At 39.3% G+C, this 16,718-nt stretch overlaps 1 protein-coding gene across 3 annotated transcripts; it reads right to left on the bottom strand.

Annotated features, from left to right (window-relative positions):
- Positions 1–6,527: 6,527 nt before the first annotated feature.
- LOC149021993 (F-box/kelch-repeat protein At5g60570-like) lies at positions 6,528–11,215 on the bottom strand. Of its 3 annotated transcripts, none has more exons than XM_089150202.1 (2): positions 10,852–11,215; positions 6,528–10,638 (listed from the first exon to the last, which is right to left on the bottom strand). In XM_089150202.1, exon 2 carries the CDS (start codon positions 10,025–10,027, stop codon positions 8,909–8,911), a length of 1,119 nt encoding a protein of 372 aa, XP_089006328.1. In that variant the 5' UTR covers positions 10,028–10,638; positions 10,852–11,215; the 3' UTR covers positions 6,528–8,908. The 3 variants fall into 3 exon arrangements, with proteins under 3 accessions (XP_089006328.1, XP_089006330.1, XP_089006329.1); XM_089150204.1 differs by having other exon boundaries at positions 6,528–10,524; XM_089150203.1 differs by having other exon boundaries at positions 11,120–11,204.
- Between the last annotated feature and the right edge of the window lie 5,503 nt (positions 11,216–16,718).

The raw sequence follows: 16,718 nt of genomic DNA, 5'->3' as shown, positions 1-16,718 counted from the left end.
CCACTCTCGCCTATTTCTTTGGTCTTTCTTAGCAGGCTTCTTATTTTAACTTCTTGATCGTTCAACCTATAAGATTTTCCTTCATTCTTGTAGCCACCTCTGTTGGCATCCAGAACTTCTTCCACAGTGGCCATCTCGTACCCCAAATCCAGCAGTTCGGCTAGGGTCTTGGGCTTTCTCTCTACAATGGAAGCCACTAACCTTTCATTGTATACTGCTCTCTTGAAGGCAGTGAAGGCCACTTTGTCATCAAGATCCTTTATCAAGATAGATATACTGTTAAAGCATGCTGTAGAGTCTCTAATAGATTATGAGCGGCATTGTCTCAAAGCAAGAAGGATGTCTCTAGTCTTGTCCTTCTTGATCCCACTTTTGAACCGAGCAGCAAAGGCATAACCCATTTCCTTAAAATTGTGGATAGAACGTCTGGGTAGATGAGAGAACCAAGTGATTGTTGGATCTGTCAAAGAAGTTGGAAAACATCTACCCTTGATGGCATCTCCCCCGCCACACATAGTCATAATAGAATTAAAGAGACTGATGTGCCTCATAGGATCTGTTGTTCCATCATACACTTATGAAAGAAGGAGCTTTGAAACCCATAGGTAATGGAGTCATCATGATTTTAGGGATGAACGGGTCCTATGTTAGTACCTGTTGCATCTTGTCTGGGATCTTCAGGTGTAGCTAGCTCAAACGTTCATTCATGGCATTGATCTACTGGTAGAGATGTTCATCTCTCAAGGCTGACTGTTTCCCATATTCTCCATCTACATTCATGGATGGCAATGATTATGCACCCATGCTCTTTTGGGGTATTTTTGGCTCTTGAAGGTTGTAGTCTTCCATGTAGAGCACTAGGGAAGGAGTGTCTAGCTGGTTTTTCCCCTAACCTGTCAAAACTAGAATGGTGGTTCCTTATTTGTTGATCTCTCCTTAGTTCTTCTTCTTCTTTGATCTTTGTGGAGTCAGTGGGGGGGGGGCAAAGCTATTCCAACTCCCTAGGCCCCATCTTGCTGGTCAACTAGGGAGGGCACCACTGTCTCCGGTAGAGCTACAGTAAGGCCTCTTGGAGGCATGAGCTGATTCCACTGTGTCACCATCATTTGGAAGGAGCTCATCATTTCCATCATTATTTTTTCCAGGTCCTAGGCCTGAACGAGATCATAGATAGGGGTTGAAGTCATTCCTTGCAAGGGAATTCCTTTCTTCAAAGTAGTTCCTTGCTCTAGAATTTGCACTTCACGCGTGGCAAAGTAGAAACCTCTTTGGATGTACCCTCCTTTTGAGTATTTGTTTCTTCTTTCCACCACCACGTCCATGTCCTTGAGAGAACCATTATTCTCTTAATTCTCTCCTGCCATCATTACTCAAGGACAAAAAGCACATGAAAGAATCAAAAGATGTTTCTTTCCCACAGACGGAGCCAAATCTTGCTCCAAAATTTGCCAACTTAGGTTCAACTAAGAAGTGTATCAAACCTAGGACCTATGGATCAAAGAAAACTCGTGAGAGCTCTGTGAACGGGAAGTCGCCTCCAATGGTAAAGTCAGATTTTGGATAACGCAGTTCCTCGTAGAGAGGAGTGAATGCCCGAAGAGGTGAAGTTCTATCGGGTAGGTGCCAAAGTAAATGTTGGTTTAACTTGGCTTAGTTAACAATATCATGTTTGACCTTTTTTATAGTTGAAGAAGACACCATCAAGTGGATGGATGCCAGCCGTTGGATAGCTTGATCCAATTCCCAAGGGGAGAACTAAGGTGAAGGTTGGGCTTTGATTGTGCACTAAGCAACTGGATTCAAGCACTCCTTAAGGACCTTGAAAATATCTTTGTCAGAGACTGACTTCAAATGTGACACATTTCGCTCTGATCCCTCGACAAAACGGTTGGAAGAAATTTTCAAAGGAATTTTTCCTGCTGACTTATCCCTTGATAAGCGTAGATCATTAAATGTATAGGTACGGCGCATTAAATATTGAATTTAATGCCTCAGCATGCATATAGCCTTATAAGGTTAGCTTCTTATCCGAGTACAATCTTACCGACGAGTAATGGCCGAGTGATGTGTCCAAAAAATATCTACCGCCAAGTGGCAACCCTTTTCCTAGGAGTGCCGAGAGATTAGTTCGGAGCCAAGAGGCTAGTCCAAAATTTGGATTCCGAGGAGAGCTAAGCGGCTAGACAGAGGACTAAGTCGAACCCAGCAGACCCTCGTTCATACGGTTTGCACCTATTCAAAAGTCTCAAAAGTGGTTTAATATGACAAAAAAAACAACTACTTGAATGTAGGATGAAACTTTAATTTCTTTAAAAAAAAAATCCATCAAATAGAAAATTCATGGTTAATAGAAAAAACTTTTAAATTAAGTAAAGTTTTTCCAGCTAGTTTATTAGAGAACTCTCAAAAAATAGAAAGTAGAGATTTCCAAGAATCAAAAGAATTATGAAGATTAGTAGACAAAAAAAAAGTTGGTCGTGTGGGCAGCAAAGGAGTTTGTTATCTCTAACATTAGACTGGATCGACTTCCCACCACGTCTAAAACATTAGCAATCCTTGGATGAAGTTGTAATCAACCATTCCAACTTTATGGTCCTTTTTGCAAAGTCAACTGCTTCATCTCTGCAAATCTCTCATCTCTGATTTCTCACTTGATAACCCTTACTTTAGTGGATGTTCTCCATTATTATTATCACTTGTTACTTTGTGTGGTTTATGCGTCATGACATGGTCTTCAATAAGAAGACTACTCATCCATCAAGGGTCATAGGTTGTACATATGAATGGGTCACTGAGTAGGGGATACAACCTCCTAGACTGAGAGATTTAAGCCCTTGCTGTCTGGACCCATTTTGTATTGAACAATGTATACGTGCATCACGGTCTTATTTCTAGTTAGTATACTATTTTAACGTGTGCAAGGGTTCATAATTCAAAGTAGAACAAAACGGGGTGGATATTTGGATAGTTTTTTGAAGGTTCTTTTTGAGTTGTTAGTGGAAGACCGATCTTCCTCGTACTGGTTCAAGTTCACTTTGGATCCGGTTCTCCTGAAATCAAAAGAGTAGTGAGAGTGGGCAGCCTCGCAAGATGGAAAGCCACCTCCAATGATTAAGTCAGTCCTTGAAGAATAAACTGTGAATCACTCCTAGAAGAGTAAATGCATCAAGGAGAATAATGGAGAGAATGTTCTTGGTGGAATTATGAAGGAGAGTAATTGCTAGAGAGCCTCCCCCTACTCGTATAACCGTGCTTCTTTTTATAACAAACCTTCAGCCTTGGTGGCCTCTAGATACGCTTTGGTTCTGTGATGGAAAATGGACGGCGGAGATGGCTTCTGGATACGAATGACACTGTAGGCTGGTTGGCACAATCCTCAAGACAGCTGTTGGTTTTGCAGATGAATCAAGGAATTAGCCTGAGCTTGACCTTGATGTGACATTGTTCTTTGGTTGAGGAGACAAAAGAGAGGTTCATAGCACTTGAGACAGCATTGGAGTAGCAGATGGACATATGTAGTCTATCAATTTTGTAGTACTCACTCTTATTCTTCAAATCAAACATTTTTTTTGTAGAAGGTAACTAGCAGCTAGGAGCAGCAGGATGGAGTATTGGGAGATGCAAAGATGGACATATGCAGTCTATCAATTTTGGAAAACGAAGTACCAAAGAATTATTGGACGCAACACTTTTTGGGTTACAAATAGGGGAGGAAAAAGCAATCAAGGATGGGATAGAGATAAAAGAAATCTAGACTAACTATCAACAGTTATTTGATCTTCTACCTCGGCCGTCAAGAGGAGCATGGCCCCTAGGGGAACTACCTATGCTAATGAATCTTGCCAACACAACAAAAGAAGTCAAATATGACAGAATACCAAAACTCCAAACTTATTTTGAACAATTAGCTCTTATAGGATCTAATCTATTGGATGATTGTAATAGAACATTATTTTACAGTTGTAAGTGCTTTCAGAATGTTTAATGGTAATTTTTTTCTTTTATCAAAAAAAAAAAAACTGATTAATGACCATTTTTTAAATGTCTTGGAACTCGGCCCGGCGCGACCCGGGTAAAAGATTCAGCACCTTTCAAACGAAGGGACCAAACAAAACAGCCTCCAACGCGTCTGTTTTAGGTGCGTTCCCCCCAAACAATGTCAGTTTGAAGTCTTAGTTTGCTGTTTTGAGACTCATGTAACCAAACAGGCCCTTACATAATTATCTTAGTTAGAATAATCTAAGAAAGAAATTCCTTTTTTATTATCAATTTGATTTCCCTTCCCTTTCGTTGGTTTCCTGGCAATGACACATATGAGCAGAACGCATGCAACAATGATTCCCTATAGTAATCCTGAAGCATTCTTTTTAACTTTGTTTGCTGCATTGAGAATGTGAGAAATACTTAGTCCACTGTTGTTTGGAAACTCCTCTGAAGTCGGGTTTTCTTCATGTTGAGAAATGCTTACTGTTACGTTTCAAATTGGATGTTCAGAGAACTTTCCAGATGACAATTATTGAGGTTATAAATTTGATTCATATCCCTCCATTCTATCAAGAAGAGAAGTTTCCTGAATCTTCTCTATACATTTTGAAGCTGAACTAGCAGATGCTGGGAACAGTAGTACCGAGTTCCTTTAGGAAACTAGCTATAAAACAAGAAGATTCTGACCAACTTCCTTCTATTGCTTGTTTTGACCTCACAGTTTCCTTTTCATGGCAAGAAATAACACTGGTCTTAATTCTCTAATCACACAGCACAGACCAAGGTACACCGAAATTGCTTCAGTCATGTGCATCGATGGTCAAGTGAAATTTCTGATTGTCGGATCCGAAATTTCGCTCGAGATTTCAATCTCAACTGTTGAATCTCAATGGTCGAGGTCGAAATCTCCACCAAGATCTTGCTCCGATGGACCGAGATGTACCACATGACGGTCCACCGCATTAAATGTGTAGGACTGAAGCAAAGTCCTAGGTACACATGGGATTAGTTAATTTTGTCACACTCATATGTATTCTGTAGTTTACTCTTACTTATGTAGGAATATGAGTGATGGGGGTCATGCTAAAATAGACAGCTTCAGGATTGGAGAATCTCTCATTGGTTTTATTACAGGTGACCAACCTGGATTTCCGGGAAAGAGGCGAGCATTTCCTCATGGAAGACACGTTGTAATGGATGTGGATCAGTTGAACCCAGAACCAACTGCAGGTGAGCCCCAAAGGCAAAGCAGATAGAGAATTGATTTGTTCTGGAGTTCTTCCCTTATTTTAATTCTGGGGCTGGTGACTGTCTTGATTCCAATGTAGCTATAAAAGCAATAGCTTGCAGGCATAAACATTTCGTAACCCGAAGAGTCAGTGGGAAGTCAAATGTCTGTGTTTATGTGTGTGTTTTTTGTGTCTCATTAGCAAAACCTTATTTTCCTGACTTAAATTTGGCTGCTCCCATGATAGACTAATAGCATGCTAAATATTCCTGCATCCAATAACTTCAAGAATGGTATAAATTCCGGAATCTGCTGATACATCTATCTCTCATCTAGAATAGTAGAATGCTCTATCATTTTCAGTCTGAAAAATTCAGCAGTTGAGAAACAGTTCACCTGAAGAAGTTAAGTTGTTCAAGCCATTAAAGAGAGGCTATATGCTTTACATGATCACATCGCTTAATTCTTCATGTATCTTCATGAATATACATGGTAGAGATCAGAAGAATAAGGAGATATATTCAATACAAAATAAGTATAGGATTTATTTGGTATATTTAAATTTAAGTAATGCTGTATGTTATTACTAGCTTATAATAAGTGAAATAATTTTTTGCTGAAATGCTCCTACACTTCTACCCATCTTCTACTCTTTGTTCTGTGCCATTAAGTATATCCATGAAAAGCCAAATTGAGATATAGAAAGAGGGAAAGAGAGTACTGCATAAATAGTTCAGTAAAGTGTGCAACCTACACAGTGACATGAGTTATTTTGTGCGCCTGACACATTTAACTACTTGATATCTATAATAGCATTTATAAGATTATTGGTTTATTAATATATAATGTGCAGGAGTTTTGAAATTTTGAAAATTTTACTATTTATAAAAAGAAAGTTAAAAGAAATTGAAAAATATAGCACACTATCTGAGCCCTGAAATCCTAATTCTTGGGTTTTTCTGAATCCAACACTGTGTGTTTGTGTGAGATTCTAACAACCACCCTTTTCATTGAAGTTTAGGGTAGAGGTAGGGTGTCTGGCTTCTTTCTTCCATTCCAACACAAAAACCACACAGACAAGATATAACCTCATCTTTTTATACTGCAATTATTTATCACTCGACTTTGTCATTTATCACTCAATTTGTGTCAGTAAAACACGTAGATATTTGCAGATGTTCTGGGTGTGTAAGTCTTCAAAGGTAGATTGGTAAGAGGCTGAGCATTTTCATTTACATGGGTTTTCTTCACAAACCCCACAACACCCACCCCCCCCCCCCCCCCCCCTTTTTTCTTCTTTTCCAAATAGAGGGGAAAACCAAACAAAAGAAGATATGATGGAAGGCTTGAGTCCTTTGCCTTCAATAAAACCAGAATGGTTTTGGTGGTCTGGTTCTGGTATAACAGGTGATTTTGCCACCATCTACGTAGCAGACTTGTGCGGTTCATTCTCCATAAGGAATTAAACTATATTGCTGCTGCAGGATTGACAAGCATATTGAAACTTTGCAACATAAAATTTGAATTTGACAATAGAAACGAATTGCAAGTGAAGAACACAAAAATCATGGAGTCCTAAACATGCATGAATATGGGATCAACAACCAACCATTTCAAACATGATTAGCATATCCACTTATCAGAACTCAAGAATGCAGACAGTAGCTGTAACAGGTACAACATTGTGCATCTTGTAAAGCTGTAAGTTGCAGAGGTGTAGACCCACTCAAAGAAAATAAAATAAATCATCTATTTGGCCATCCAAGAATACAGGGACAGATTCTATTTCATGAATGGGTCTGTTAGCAGAGCTACAACAAAGATGTGAAAATGTCTAAAAACACAACACACAAGACAAGATCTACATGATTCACCCCGAAGGCATGGGGATGGTTTCACTATGAAGATGACAAAGATACAGAGTACAGCCTTAAAGTTACTTTTCTAAACTCCTCTCAAACATATGAGAGACTATTTATAAAAAAACAAGTGAAAACTGTACATCAGAGAAAAGACTGAAATGCCTCTACCCCTAAAAGACGCCCCAAAATGAAAAGGATCTCCAAACAATTTTGGGCCCACAACCAGTCATTTCAAAATACAGTAACCCAGATGCATCTAGGCCTCGGAATAGGACCTTGAACGTTCTGGGTGGTGAAATTTGTCTTCACCACAGCAGGGTTATATAAGAATTTCAGGATTCTGAGCCACCACCATCACTAGAATGCAAGTGTTACTATTATGAAGAGACAAATCCTTGATAGAAGATAGGATTGTTTTCAAACATGATGCTTGGAAACTGCGGTTTAACAACCAAGGAGTTGGTTATTAGTTTGACCTCCATTGATTTGATTCGATTGGATCGGAATGGGGTGGGGTTCGAATGGAATCCTACCAAATTGCTAGAACATAACATCAAGGAGAAGACTGGTTTTTACACACCCTTGGTTTTTGGAGGTTTTTATCTAAAAGTCATCTATATCTAACTGCAAGAGGATGTAATATTCATGCAAAATCCAAAATAAATTTTGAATACGTTGGAAACTTAGACTGAGCTCCAAATAACCTTAGGGTGGTAACATATATTTTGTCTACAACCTTCATAAAACATGATTGAGAAGAAGAAAATAAAATATGAATAATCAGATCATGATTGAGTTAAAATCAGAAACTTGGACCTTGTGACATCTTCTGAAATGAAACCAATTGGAGTCTCCCTGTGAAGTCAGATTATTACAACAGCTTCATAGAATGTTAAGGAGAATCAGAAAATGGCTGTTGTATTATTGTATATCAGTTACCATATGAGGAAAAAAAAGTTAATCCTTGTAGAAACTCCTAAGTTCTTTCAGATACAGTAAAAGAAAATTCTTAAAATAATTCTTAAGTGTACTTTTTTTTTTTTTGGATGAATAATTTTTAAGTGTACTAAACACTATGTGATTATCAAAACCCTCATTCTATAGCACAGTACACTTGTAAGTGGCAAAAGTTTACTCTTCATAAAGAAGTATGCTATACTAAGAGAGAAAAATAATAGAATGAGAAATTATTTGACACTTTCAGCAGTGTCAATAAGAAAATCCTGAAGTGAATTATCTAAAGCAGTTACTACCAAGACTACAGTGAAAGTACAAAATGTAGAGAACAGCAACTGAAAGTGGCATAAAGCAGGCTGAATGCACTTACAGACAAACACAGCATTGCCCATCACTTCTGAGAGATTCCATCTCAATCAATAATTCTTTCAAAGTTCTTGGTACAGGAACTGGCCATCATGGATTGGTAAAAGAGAGCTTGAAGTGGTGTGACAGGCTGAATAATATCATTGGGTTCCTAATCAATAGTATTCTCTTGATACACAAGCATGCATCAGTAGTGAGGAAACTCACCCCAGAGTCGATAATGCTTTTCATGTTCTGATGACAGAACTGTTGGGGAAGCAGAAACAGAGAATTGCATCATTTTGTACCTAATCAGTAATCTTCTTTAACAGTTATGTGACGGAAATCATGCAATTGAACACCATATCCAAGTACAGTATTGTCAAAGAGTAAAAAGAATACTCGAATCAATGGATGGTGCCTAGACAATTGGTTGTGGTCAATCAGTTAACAGGGGGAACGGCAGCCTTCAAAGGCCTAGTTAGATTGAAGTGTCCAATTGCTTGGACTGAATGAGTTGAAGTACAAATGCTCAACAACCCATGACAGCACAATTATAAACAAACACCCCAACATGCTCCTTCACACCTAGCACCTTCCACTCCAAGGTCCCATCTTTGACCCCAGACTTGGGACACCAAGAGTTCAACACAATACCCTCACCTTCAGGGCCTCTCTGCCCGCCTACAACAAGCAGTTCCTTCCCACATGCCTTGAAAGCCAAGCCCCAACCATTTGAAGAATCAGCTCTGACAGGGAGCCTTCCCAAGACAGACCAGGTGTTCTTCTCTTTATCATATTTCTTCACCATGTTGGTCGAATGCTCAACTGAATAGAGCTGGTTATCCACCACTGCTACAAGAGGGGGTGCCTGAGCCACCTTACTGACATTTGGGTACATTCCTTCGATTTTTGTCCATTTTCTCGTGGTAAGATTATACTCCTCCCCACAAGTTAATGAGACTGTGGGACTTGACACCCCGCCTATCACATAGAACTTTCCATCCATGAAAAACCCAGAGCACAACTTACGTGGGGAGTGCATATTAGGTAACAGTTCCCATCTTCCGGTCTCTGAATCATAGAGCTCGGCAGATTCCAATATCTTCCCCTTCTTATCACTACCTCCTGCCACAATGGCAATGGAACCAAGGCTACTTGAACCAAACAGACAGCGAGGAAGGTTCATCCCCTGACATCTGATCCAGTTCCGACTAACCAAACTGTACTTCCAGGTGGCAAATTCCAGTAACTCTCGGCCAAAGACCAGTAATTCACCACGAACAGCCAAAGACTCCTTGTCTGCATGATTGAAGCATTCATCACAGGGGATCTTGGGTAATCTCATCCATTTCTTTCTCATGAGGTCGAAAGCTTCCCACCCCCGAGGGTCACAGACTAAGTAGACCCAATACTCAGAGATGCCCATCTGCTTTCGCAATCCATAGAGGACGCCGCTCGATATCAAGGAATTGAATCTCCTGTTGAGGCAAGCAAGCGACGCATAATCGGATCGGCGTGCCCAGGCAAGGCAGGTCAGAGCAATGTCATCATGTAGACCAGGAAGAAGAGAATCGCACGACTCGGAAGCACCGCCGCCGCGGCAATGTTGGCGGCGACGACCATCATAATCTCCTACCTCAGATCCCATCTCCAAAACAACGTCTAGTGCTATTCCCAACAAAATCAGAGAAAATTTTAAAATCGAGATCAAATCGTCTCTTCGACACAATGGCTCCGAGAAGCATGTCAGCAAATCCGCAGGGTCCTGGCAGCAAGCATCTGGCAAGACTCTCGGATGCAGAGCTGATCAATGACTCGGTAGCTGTTGTCACTTGTCGATGCTAAGAACCATGAAACAGTCCCAAGCCGTGACGCACCATAATTCAGCATCCATGAATGCATCTGTCCATCGATCTACTCAATCCCTCCGCCATCATACTTCAGCGTCAGATCGAAAGGATTCGGATGATTTCTGATTCTCTGAGAGACAAAAAAATGAAGAAAGTGGATTGATTTCCCCTTGTAAAACTATCGTTGTATCTGCCAATCAAATCTCCCATGCGAACTAAAACCAAATTTCAGGTTTTTAGCAAAACGTCCAGATCCTCTGCCGAAATGGAGCTCGCTCTCCACTGTTGCTCTCGACTGGAGTATCCAGAGAAAAAAATTTACACGGATCCGTCGAAAAGAGTTACACAACTGATATAAATAGAATAACTCCAAACGTGAAGCAACCGAATCCCCGATCAAAATTTAGAACTGCAACATTTTTCCACGAAACCAGAGGATCATGGGATCGACTATAAAAGATTATGAAAAAAGGAATCCAAATCGAAGAATAGAAAACAAAACACCGAGATAATCGAAAACCGATCAAATCTCGCAAAAAATCATGATATAAATAGAAACAGAGAAAAAAAACTTAACAAAAAAACAGAGAAATCTCGAACAAGGACAGATGGATATATGTACCGAACGAAAGATGCCGTCAGCTTGAAATCAGAGACTTCGATACGACTTAGATCGGGGGGAACATGAGGATGACGTCTTTACCGGTGAAAATTACCGCCGGATGACGGCGGCTGACGGGATCGGAAAGGGTTTACCAGTTCAGGAAGAAGAGAAGATAGAATTGATCGAATGAGGTGAAGAAAAGGAACGAAATATATAAAATTTGAAGTAATAATCAAGAAAACCAGAGAGATATACAGAAAAGGACATTTCGTTTACTTATTCGCACCCTGAAGCTTTAGCGTTCCATCTCTTTCCCTCCTCTTGCTCTTCGTTTTCCTTTATCATCCACCATTTTTTTAATCTGTTGACTGCTTTACGAGGACCTGGTGCTTAGTGCTTAAGAAAAATATCTAAGAAAATTCAACCTAGTTAACAAACCAAACAATTGTGTCGGGACGATCCAGATCCCGATCCGATTCCGACTCACTCAGCTAATATGTCGATCAATTCTTGGGTGTTTGAGGTTTGATTTTGTTGTGCATAAATTCACTAAGTATAGCAGACCGACTACGAGAGAGTTGGACCGGGGGCTAGACCAAAATGTACGATCTCTTCATTAAGAGGTGTTGGTTTCAACCACTAAAACAGTTCTACGCTATCAGCTTATTATTTGTTTGACTAGTCAACTTCATATAATCTGATCCATAGGGGTCAAACAACAAGTCACGAGAAAGTGGTCGAGACTTATAGAGCAAAAGTATTTGAAAATATCTCCCATGCACAACCACCAACTGAATCCCACAAATCAAATGTCTCCCGTCTCTATAAGGAAACTCCATCCTTGGTATCTACCAATAATTTTGTGAAATGACATTCTTCTCAACATCCTCCTTGAGTAGCACAAACTTCATTTTGCCGGTTTGACAAGGCTAAGAATGGCAACATCACACTTAAGCTATCATTACCTACAACGAACTTCTTTTGAGACACCATAAAGCTTATATTCTCGTGACTTGGCACGCCTAGTAAGTGATTACCTGAACGATCCAACAACTTTAAAGTGTTAGATTTCTCTATAAATACTACTCACCTACTTCATTAAATAATAATATTCTTTATCCGCATGATTTTGTGTAAATTCTATTATTCCTACAAATCTATGGTATAACGAGTGATGTTGTATGGTTTGATTGTCAACAACTGAAACGTTAACACAGATTCACACTCACCTCGAAAATCACTCAGATTTAAACGTGTTTCTCAATAGATGTTTCAAAATTTGTCAAATTTGAGGAACGAAGAAAAGTCATATAAAAGAAAAGCTAGAATTGGGTGGCGTGGTGGAAAACTGTGGAATCACATCTACTGAGTCAAAGGGTCAACAATTTAACAGTAGTCAACTTTAACTGTTATGCCGGCGGCGGCTGTTAAATTCGTCTGTACGACAAGTCTATAACTGCTAGTCTGCTACTACTTACTAACTGCCACATCCAACCTAGGGACTGGGGTTTCTATTTCTGTTAATCCCCACAAATCGTACGATTGGAATCTAATGCCTTTTAGCTTCCAACAAGACAAAAGAGAAATAGAATCTAATGCTTTATGAAAGAATATGTTACATTTCTTTCTTTTCTGTTTCTGTCGGGTCAAGATGTTAAATATCTTTCCAAATGCATAATTTCATATTTTTACAAAAAAAATAAAATTAAATCATATTTAATTTATACATTGTTGCTATTATTAGGTTAGTTCAGGCAAAGTTGAACCCCCCCCCCCCCTTCCAATGTCTGGTCAAGATGTTAAATATGCATTTTCCAAATGCATAATTTCATTGGGGTTATTTTGACCAAAAATCCCCAAAGTTAATTGGCACATGTCCGGGTTTAGGGGGGGAAGGGGGGGGGGAAAATAAAAATGTAAATCATATTTAATTAATACTTAGTAAAGAAATGTCTAGTTCATTATACAATTAGGTTGAGAGGCGTCACTTTTGGGCGGGGGGGGGGGGGGGGGGGGGGGGGGGGGGGGGGGGGGGGGGGGGGTGGGGGGGCGGGGGGTCATTGGGGCAAAAAAAGAAAAGGGGGAAAAAAAAAGGGTTATATTGGGTATATAGGGGGGTAGGGGGCGCGCGGAAAGATATAGGTAATGGGGTGGGGGGGGGGGGGGGGGGGGGGGGGGGGGGGGGGGGGGGCGGCGGGGGGGCGAGGCAGACGGAGTTCAGGTCAAAGACTCAAATTTTAACTTAATCTTAAATTACCGTGGAAAGATTAAATTACCGTGGAGACCATAATTTTGAATCCAAACCCACTTGGTTTAAGATTGGTCGATCCAATCAATTCAAGCCAGGATTTAACATCACTATCGTTACAACTAAGTTTGTAGGAATGCAAGTTTGGCCATGGCTCGTTCTAAGCTAGCCCTGAACTCAAATAGGGTTTGAGCTCAAGATTTGGCCTTGAGGGGGGGTTAGGGCTAAAATATTCTGGTCCTAAGGGCAAAATTGGGATTACTCGTTGGCCCGTCGGGCCTGTTCCGACTAGTCCTTGATTTTTGCCCTAATCATGACCTTGATTCTGGTCCTAATTTTGTCTCTGATGCTTGATCTCAATGAATTAAGAATAGGGACAAGTATATATTCAATCAAAGCCAAAATCAAGTATAGGGTCAATTAGGACTAGAGACAAACATGGCCAATTAGGGCCAATGAGAAAGCCAATCAGGGTTAAGGCAGGGATAGGGTCAATCAAGGCTATAGATATGGCCAATTAGGGCTAAGGACAAGACCAATTATTGCTAATCACAGTGGGAATGAGCATAGATTAAACTATATACAGTTGGGCTTGGGATTGCAAAAGTCTAACCTAGCCCGGCTATAGCCCTATAAGTTTGTATAGATCCTATGATGAGCCATATGATATATAATTACCTTTTCTTTTTGGGTCATAGATGTATAATTATTCATGAGATTGAAAACGAAAAGAAATGGAGAATTTTATGGAGACTTCAACGGTTCCTACCTAATTTGGGATTCCATGCCTAATTTTTAAGCTGAAAATTACTATTTATAGTATCATAACATGTATATAATTTAATAAAAATTAATTTATTCTGATGAGATAAGATAATGATTTAAAAGATTTTAAGCCAACAACTATATCATCTATTGATATTGTGCCTCAAATATAATCAACAGTAATAATTTATAATTAATCATATTTTTAATGATATTTGTTATAGTCAATCTTTTTTTAATTTAGTAATAAATTTTTTTATCCATTGAGCACTCAATCATGTTGAGGAAAAAAAATCCACCTTAGTCAACTATTTGACGGCTATATCTATTTCTACATCCATCACAAAAGACGGTCAATAAAAACAAAACAGATGAGTCTAGATTCTCTATTTATAAATGTATAGACGAAAACAAGGTTCCGCTTAAGCAAGGTTTCTGTATCAAAACCTTGTGGATACAAAACCTCAGGCGACCAGTCGAACACCAAATTAGTCAGGGCAAAGCCTTGGAAACTGGAATTGGCAAAAAACAAAAAGGTATAGACGAAAACAGATCTCCTCTTCTCATGGGATATAAGTCCTCTAAAGAAATCCTATGAGATACTGAATAACCTTAAAGTGTAGGACTCGTTCCTCAATGAAATGTGGGATCTATTGCAATTCCACCCATGCCTAGGTAAAGAATTTGAAATCTTCTTTACAAGTCTAGTTCAATGATTTTGGCAAAAAAAAAAAAAAAAAAGTCTAGTTCAATGATAATTAAGACAAGAATTACAATGAGCCAGTTCCTAAGATCAAGTGGGGCCCATATCACCAACCCTACCAACACTACTTCTTGTCATCAAAGTAGTGAATCAATAAGTTAATTATCTTACTTCTTGTCTTGTTTTAAAATTGTAATATTATATAGCATATGATTAGTCAAATGATTATTGATTCATATATCTAATACAAATAATGTTTTTAAATTATGAATAAAAAAGTGTGTTTACCCATAATATATTATCATCACCGATATGTCTAATAACATAATCAATGTAAATTAGTCGTGTAAGTATTGATTCAGTATTGACATTGATTATGCGTATAACTTCCTAATTTATGTTTTGAAAAGTCTGAAAAATAAATTTTAGAGCAAATTGCACTAGCACACCAAAATAGAGCCCTTAAAGCACTGAGACTCCACTTTATGTTTAAAATATACAGAGACCGCCAAAATTAGATTTTCATTGGATATATTTGTCTAATTTGTTACTGAAAACTTTTTAGATACTGTTTATTATAGAGATATTTTTTAAGATAAACAATGATTTAAGAAAATTCGAAGGGGGAGCGAAGGAAAACTTTAAGGTACTAGAAAGAAAAGAAATGGAGTGGGAGAGTCAGAGTCGATAAAGAAAGAAGAACTCATCTTCTTTCTCTCGTTCAAAACCGTGCATGACTTTCATCTCACACGGCTCCTAAGTGATAAAAGAAAGAAGAACTCATCTTTAGAAGGTGGCCCTTGGCCACTTCACCCGTGGGAGTCATGAGTCGAAGGAACGGGCGGAGAAACATATGCGTTCGGGAAAGGGGGGGTGGGCGAGTCACGTTCACTTTCTCGTTTAAAATATGAGCCCAGAAGACCCGATTTGGAAACCACCCAATCCAAGGGATTCGGGTTTTGGGGGAAAAAGGGGGATTCTTGAGATTCATGACTCATATAGAAGATTCACCGATTCAATTTGTAACCAAACGCCTTTTTTTGTTGGAGTCATGATTCCCTGGAGTCTGATTCTGCAGAATTGCGGAACCAAACGCTATGTATAAGACCGAATCCATTCAATTTCTAAAAAGGATTACTAATCCTTAACTTTTCGAGAAATTTTTCATCAGTGGTTGTGAATGATTGATTTGTCGTGCTTAAGACTGTCTTGGCAGGGAACAAATCAGAAAGATTGAGAAATAGAATCATCTGATTTGATTCGTTCTCAATAGCCATGAGATGATCATCTTAGGGTGATCCTTTTGTCGATGGATGCTCCTATTACACTTGTAGTCTCTGAAGGATGAGAACGGGAAAAAAGCGAAAAGCCAATGCGACACGTGTAAAATACCAGTTTAATGGTTGAGATAAAAATTGATAATTTTTAAATGTAAAACCCCTAAGAAAAACCCATTTAACCCATACCCGCCGCTCCATATGAAAAAACCCGAATGATTAAAAACTCTTAAAATCCCATCTTTGAAATCGTCTTCTTCCTTCTCTCCATTCTCGCTTGGGGGGGGGGCGGGGAATCCAACGGGGAGACATGAAGAGGGGTTCGCTTCTCCTCTACCAGCCTGACATCAGATGAGTCGATGGCAATGATGAAACAATTTGTACATCGTCTGCAAGAACTCTCTTGAAGTGATCCAGATCAAAAATATCAGAAATTTCGCTGCAACCAGAAAATTCGCTGCAACCATAGACAATTTTGAGATAAAAATCAGTTCAGCTATCGAGTTTGAGTGGGGAAAAAATGAAATCATCTAATGTTTTAAACCGAAAAACTAGATTCAAAGTTCAATTTTTTTCTTTTCCATTTTCCCACCCTCCCCAAATAACATTCACTTGCAAGATCGGAATGACCAAAGCAGCTCCAAGATCTGGCAATGACAAATGCATCAACAATCTGGTTCCGCTGCTAGTTAATCCCACTGTAGAAAACCCAATCCATTCAGATTTGGAGACCTAAAGAAAAGGGATTACCTAACCTCCTTAACTTGCTTCCAGAAATCGCTTCTTCACCTCGAGCTTGGTCACCTGTGAATGCTTCGATTTTGTGCAGCAGTATTCCTTCGGTCGGTGGTACTCGGAGGTTGAACAAACCAATAAACACGGTTTCGGAGAA

Source organism: Hakea prostrata, chromosome 3, assembly GCF_041222555.1.
Source record: "Hakea prostrata isolate BN-2017 chromosome 3, UWA_Hpros_2, whole genome shotgun sequence".
Taxonomy (NCBI): Eukaryota; Viridiplantae; Streptophyta; class Magnoliopsida; order Proteales; family Proteaceae; genus Hakea; species Hakea prostrata.
This window is presented reverse-complemented; position numbering and strand designations above follow the sequence as displayed.

Coding starts and splice junctions, on each gene's coding strand:
- LOC149021993 (XM_089150202.1), bottom strand. CDS start 10,027: ATGGGATCTGAGGTAGGAGATTATGATGGTCGTCGCCGCCAACATTGC.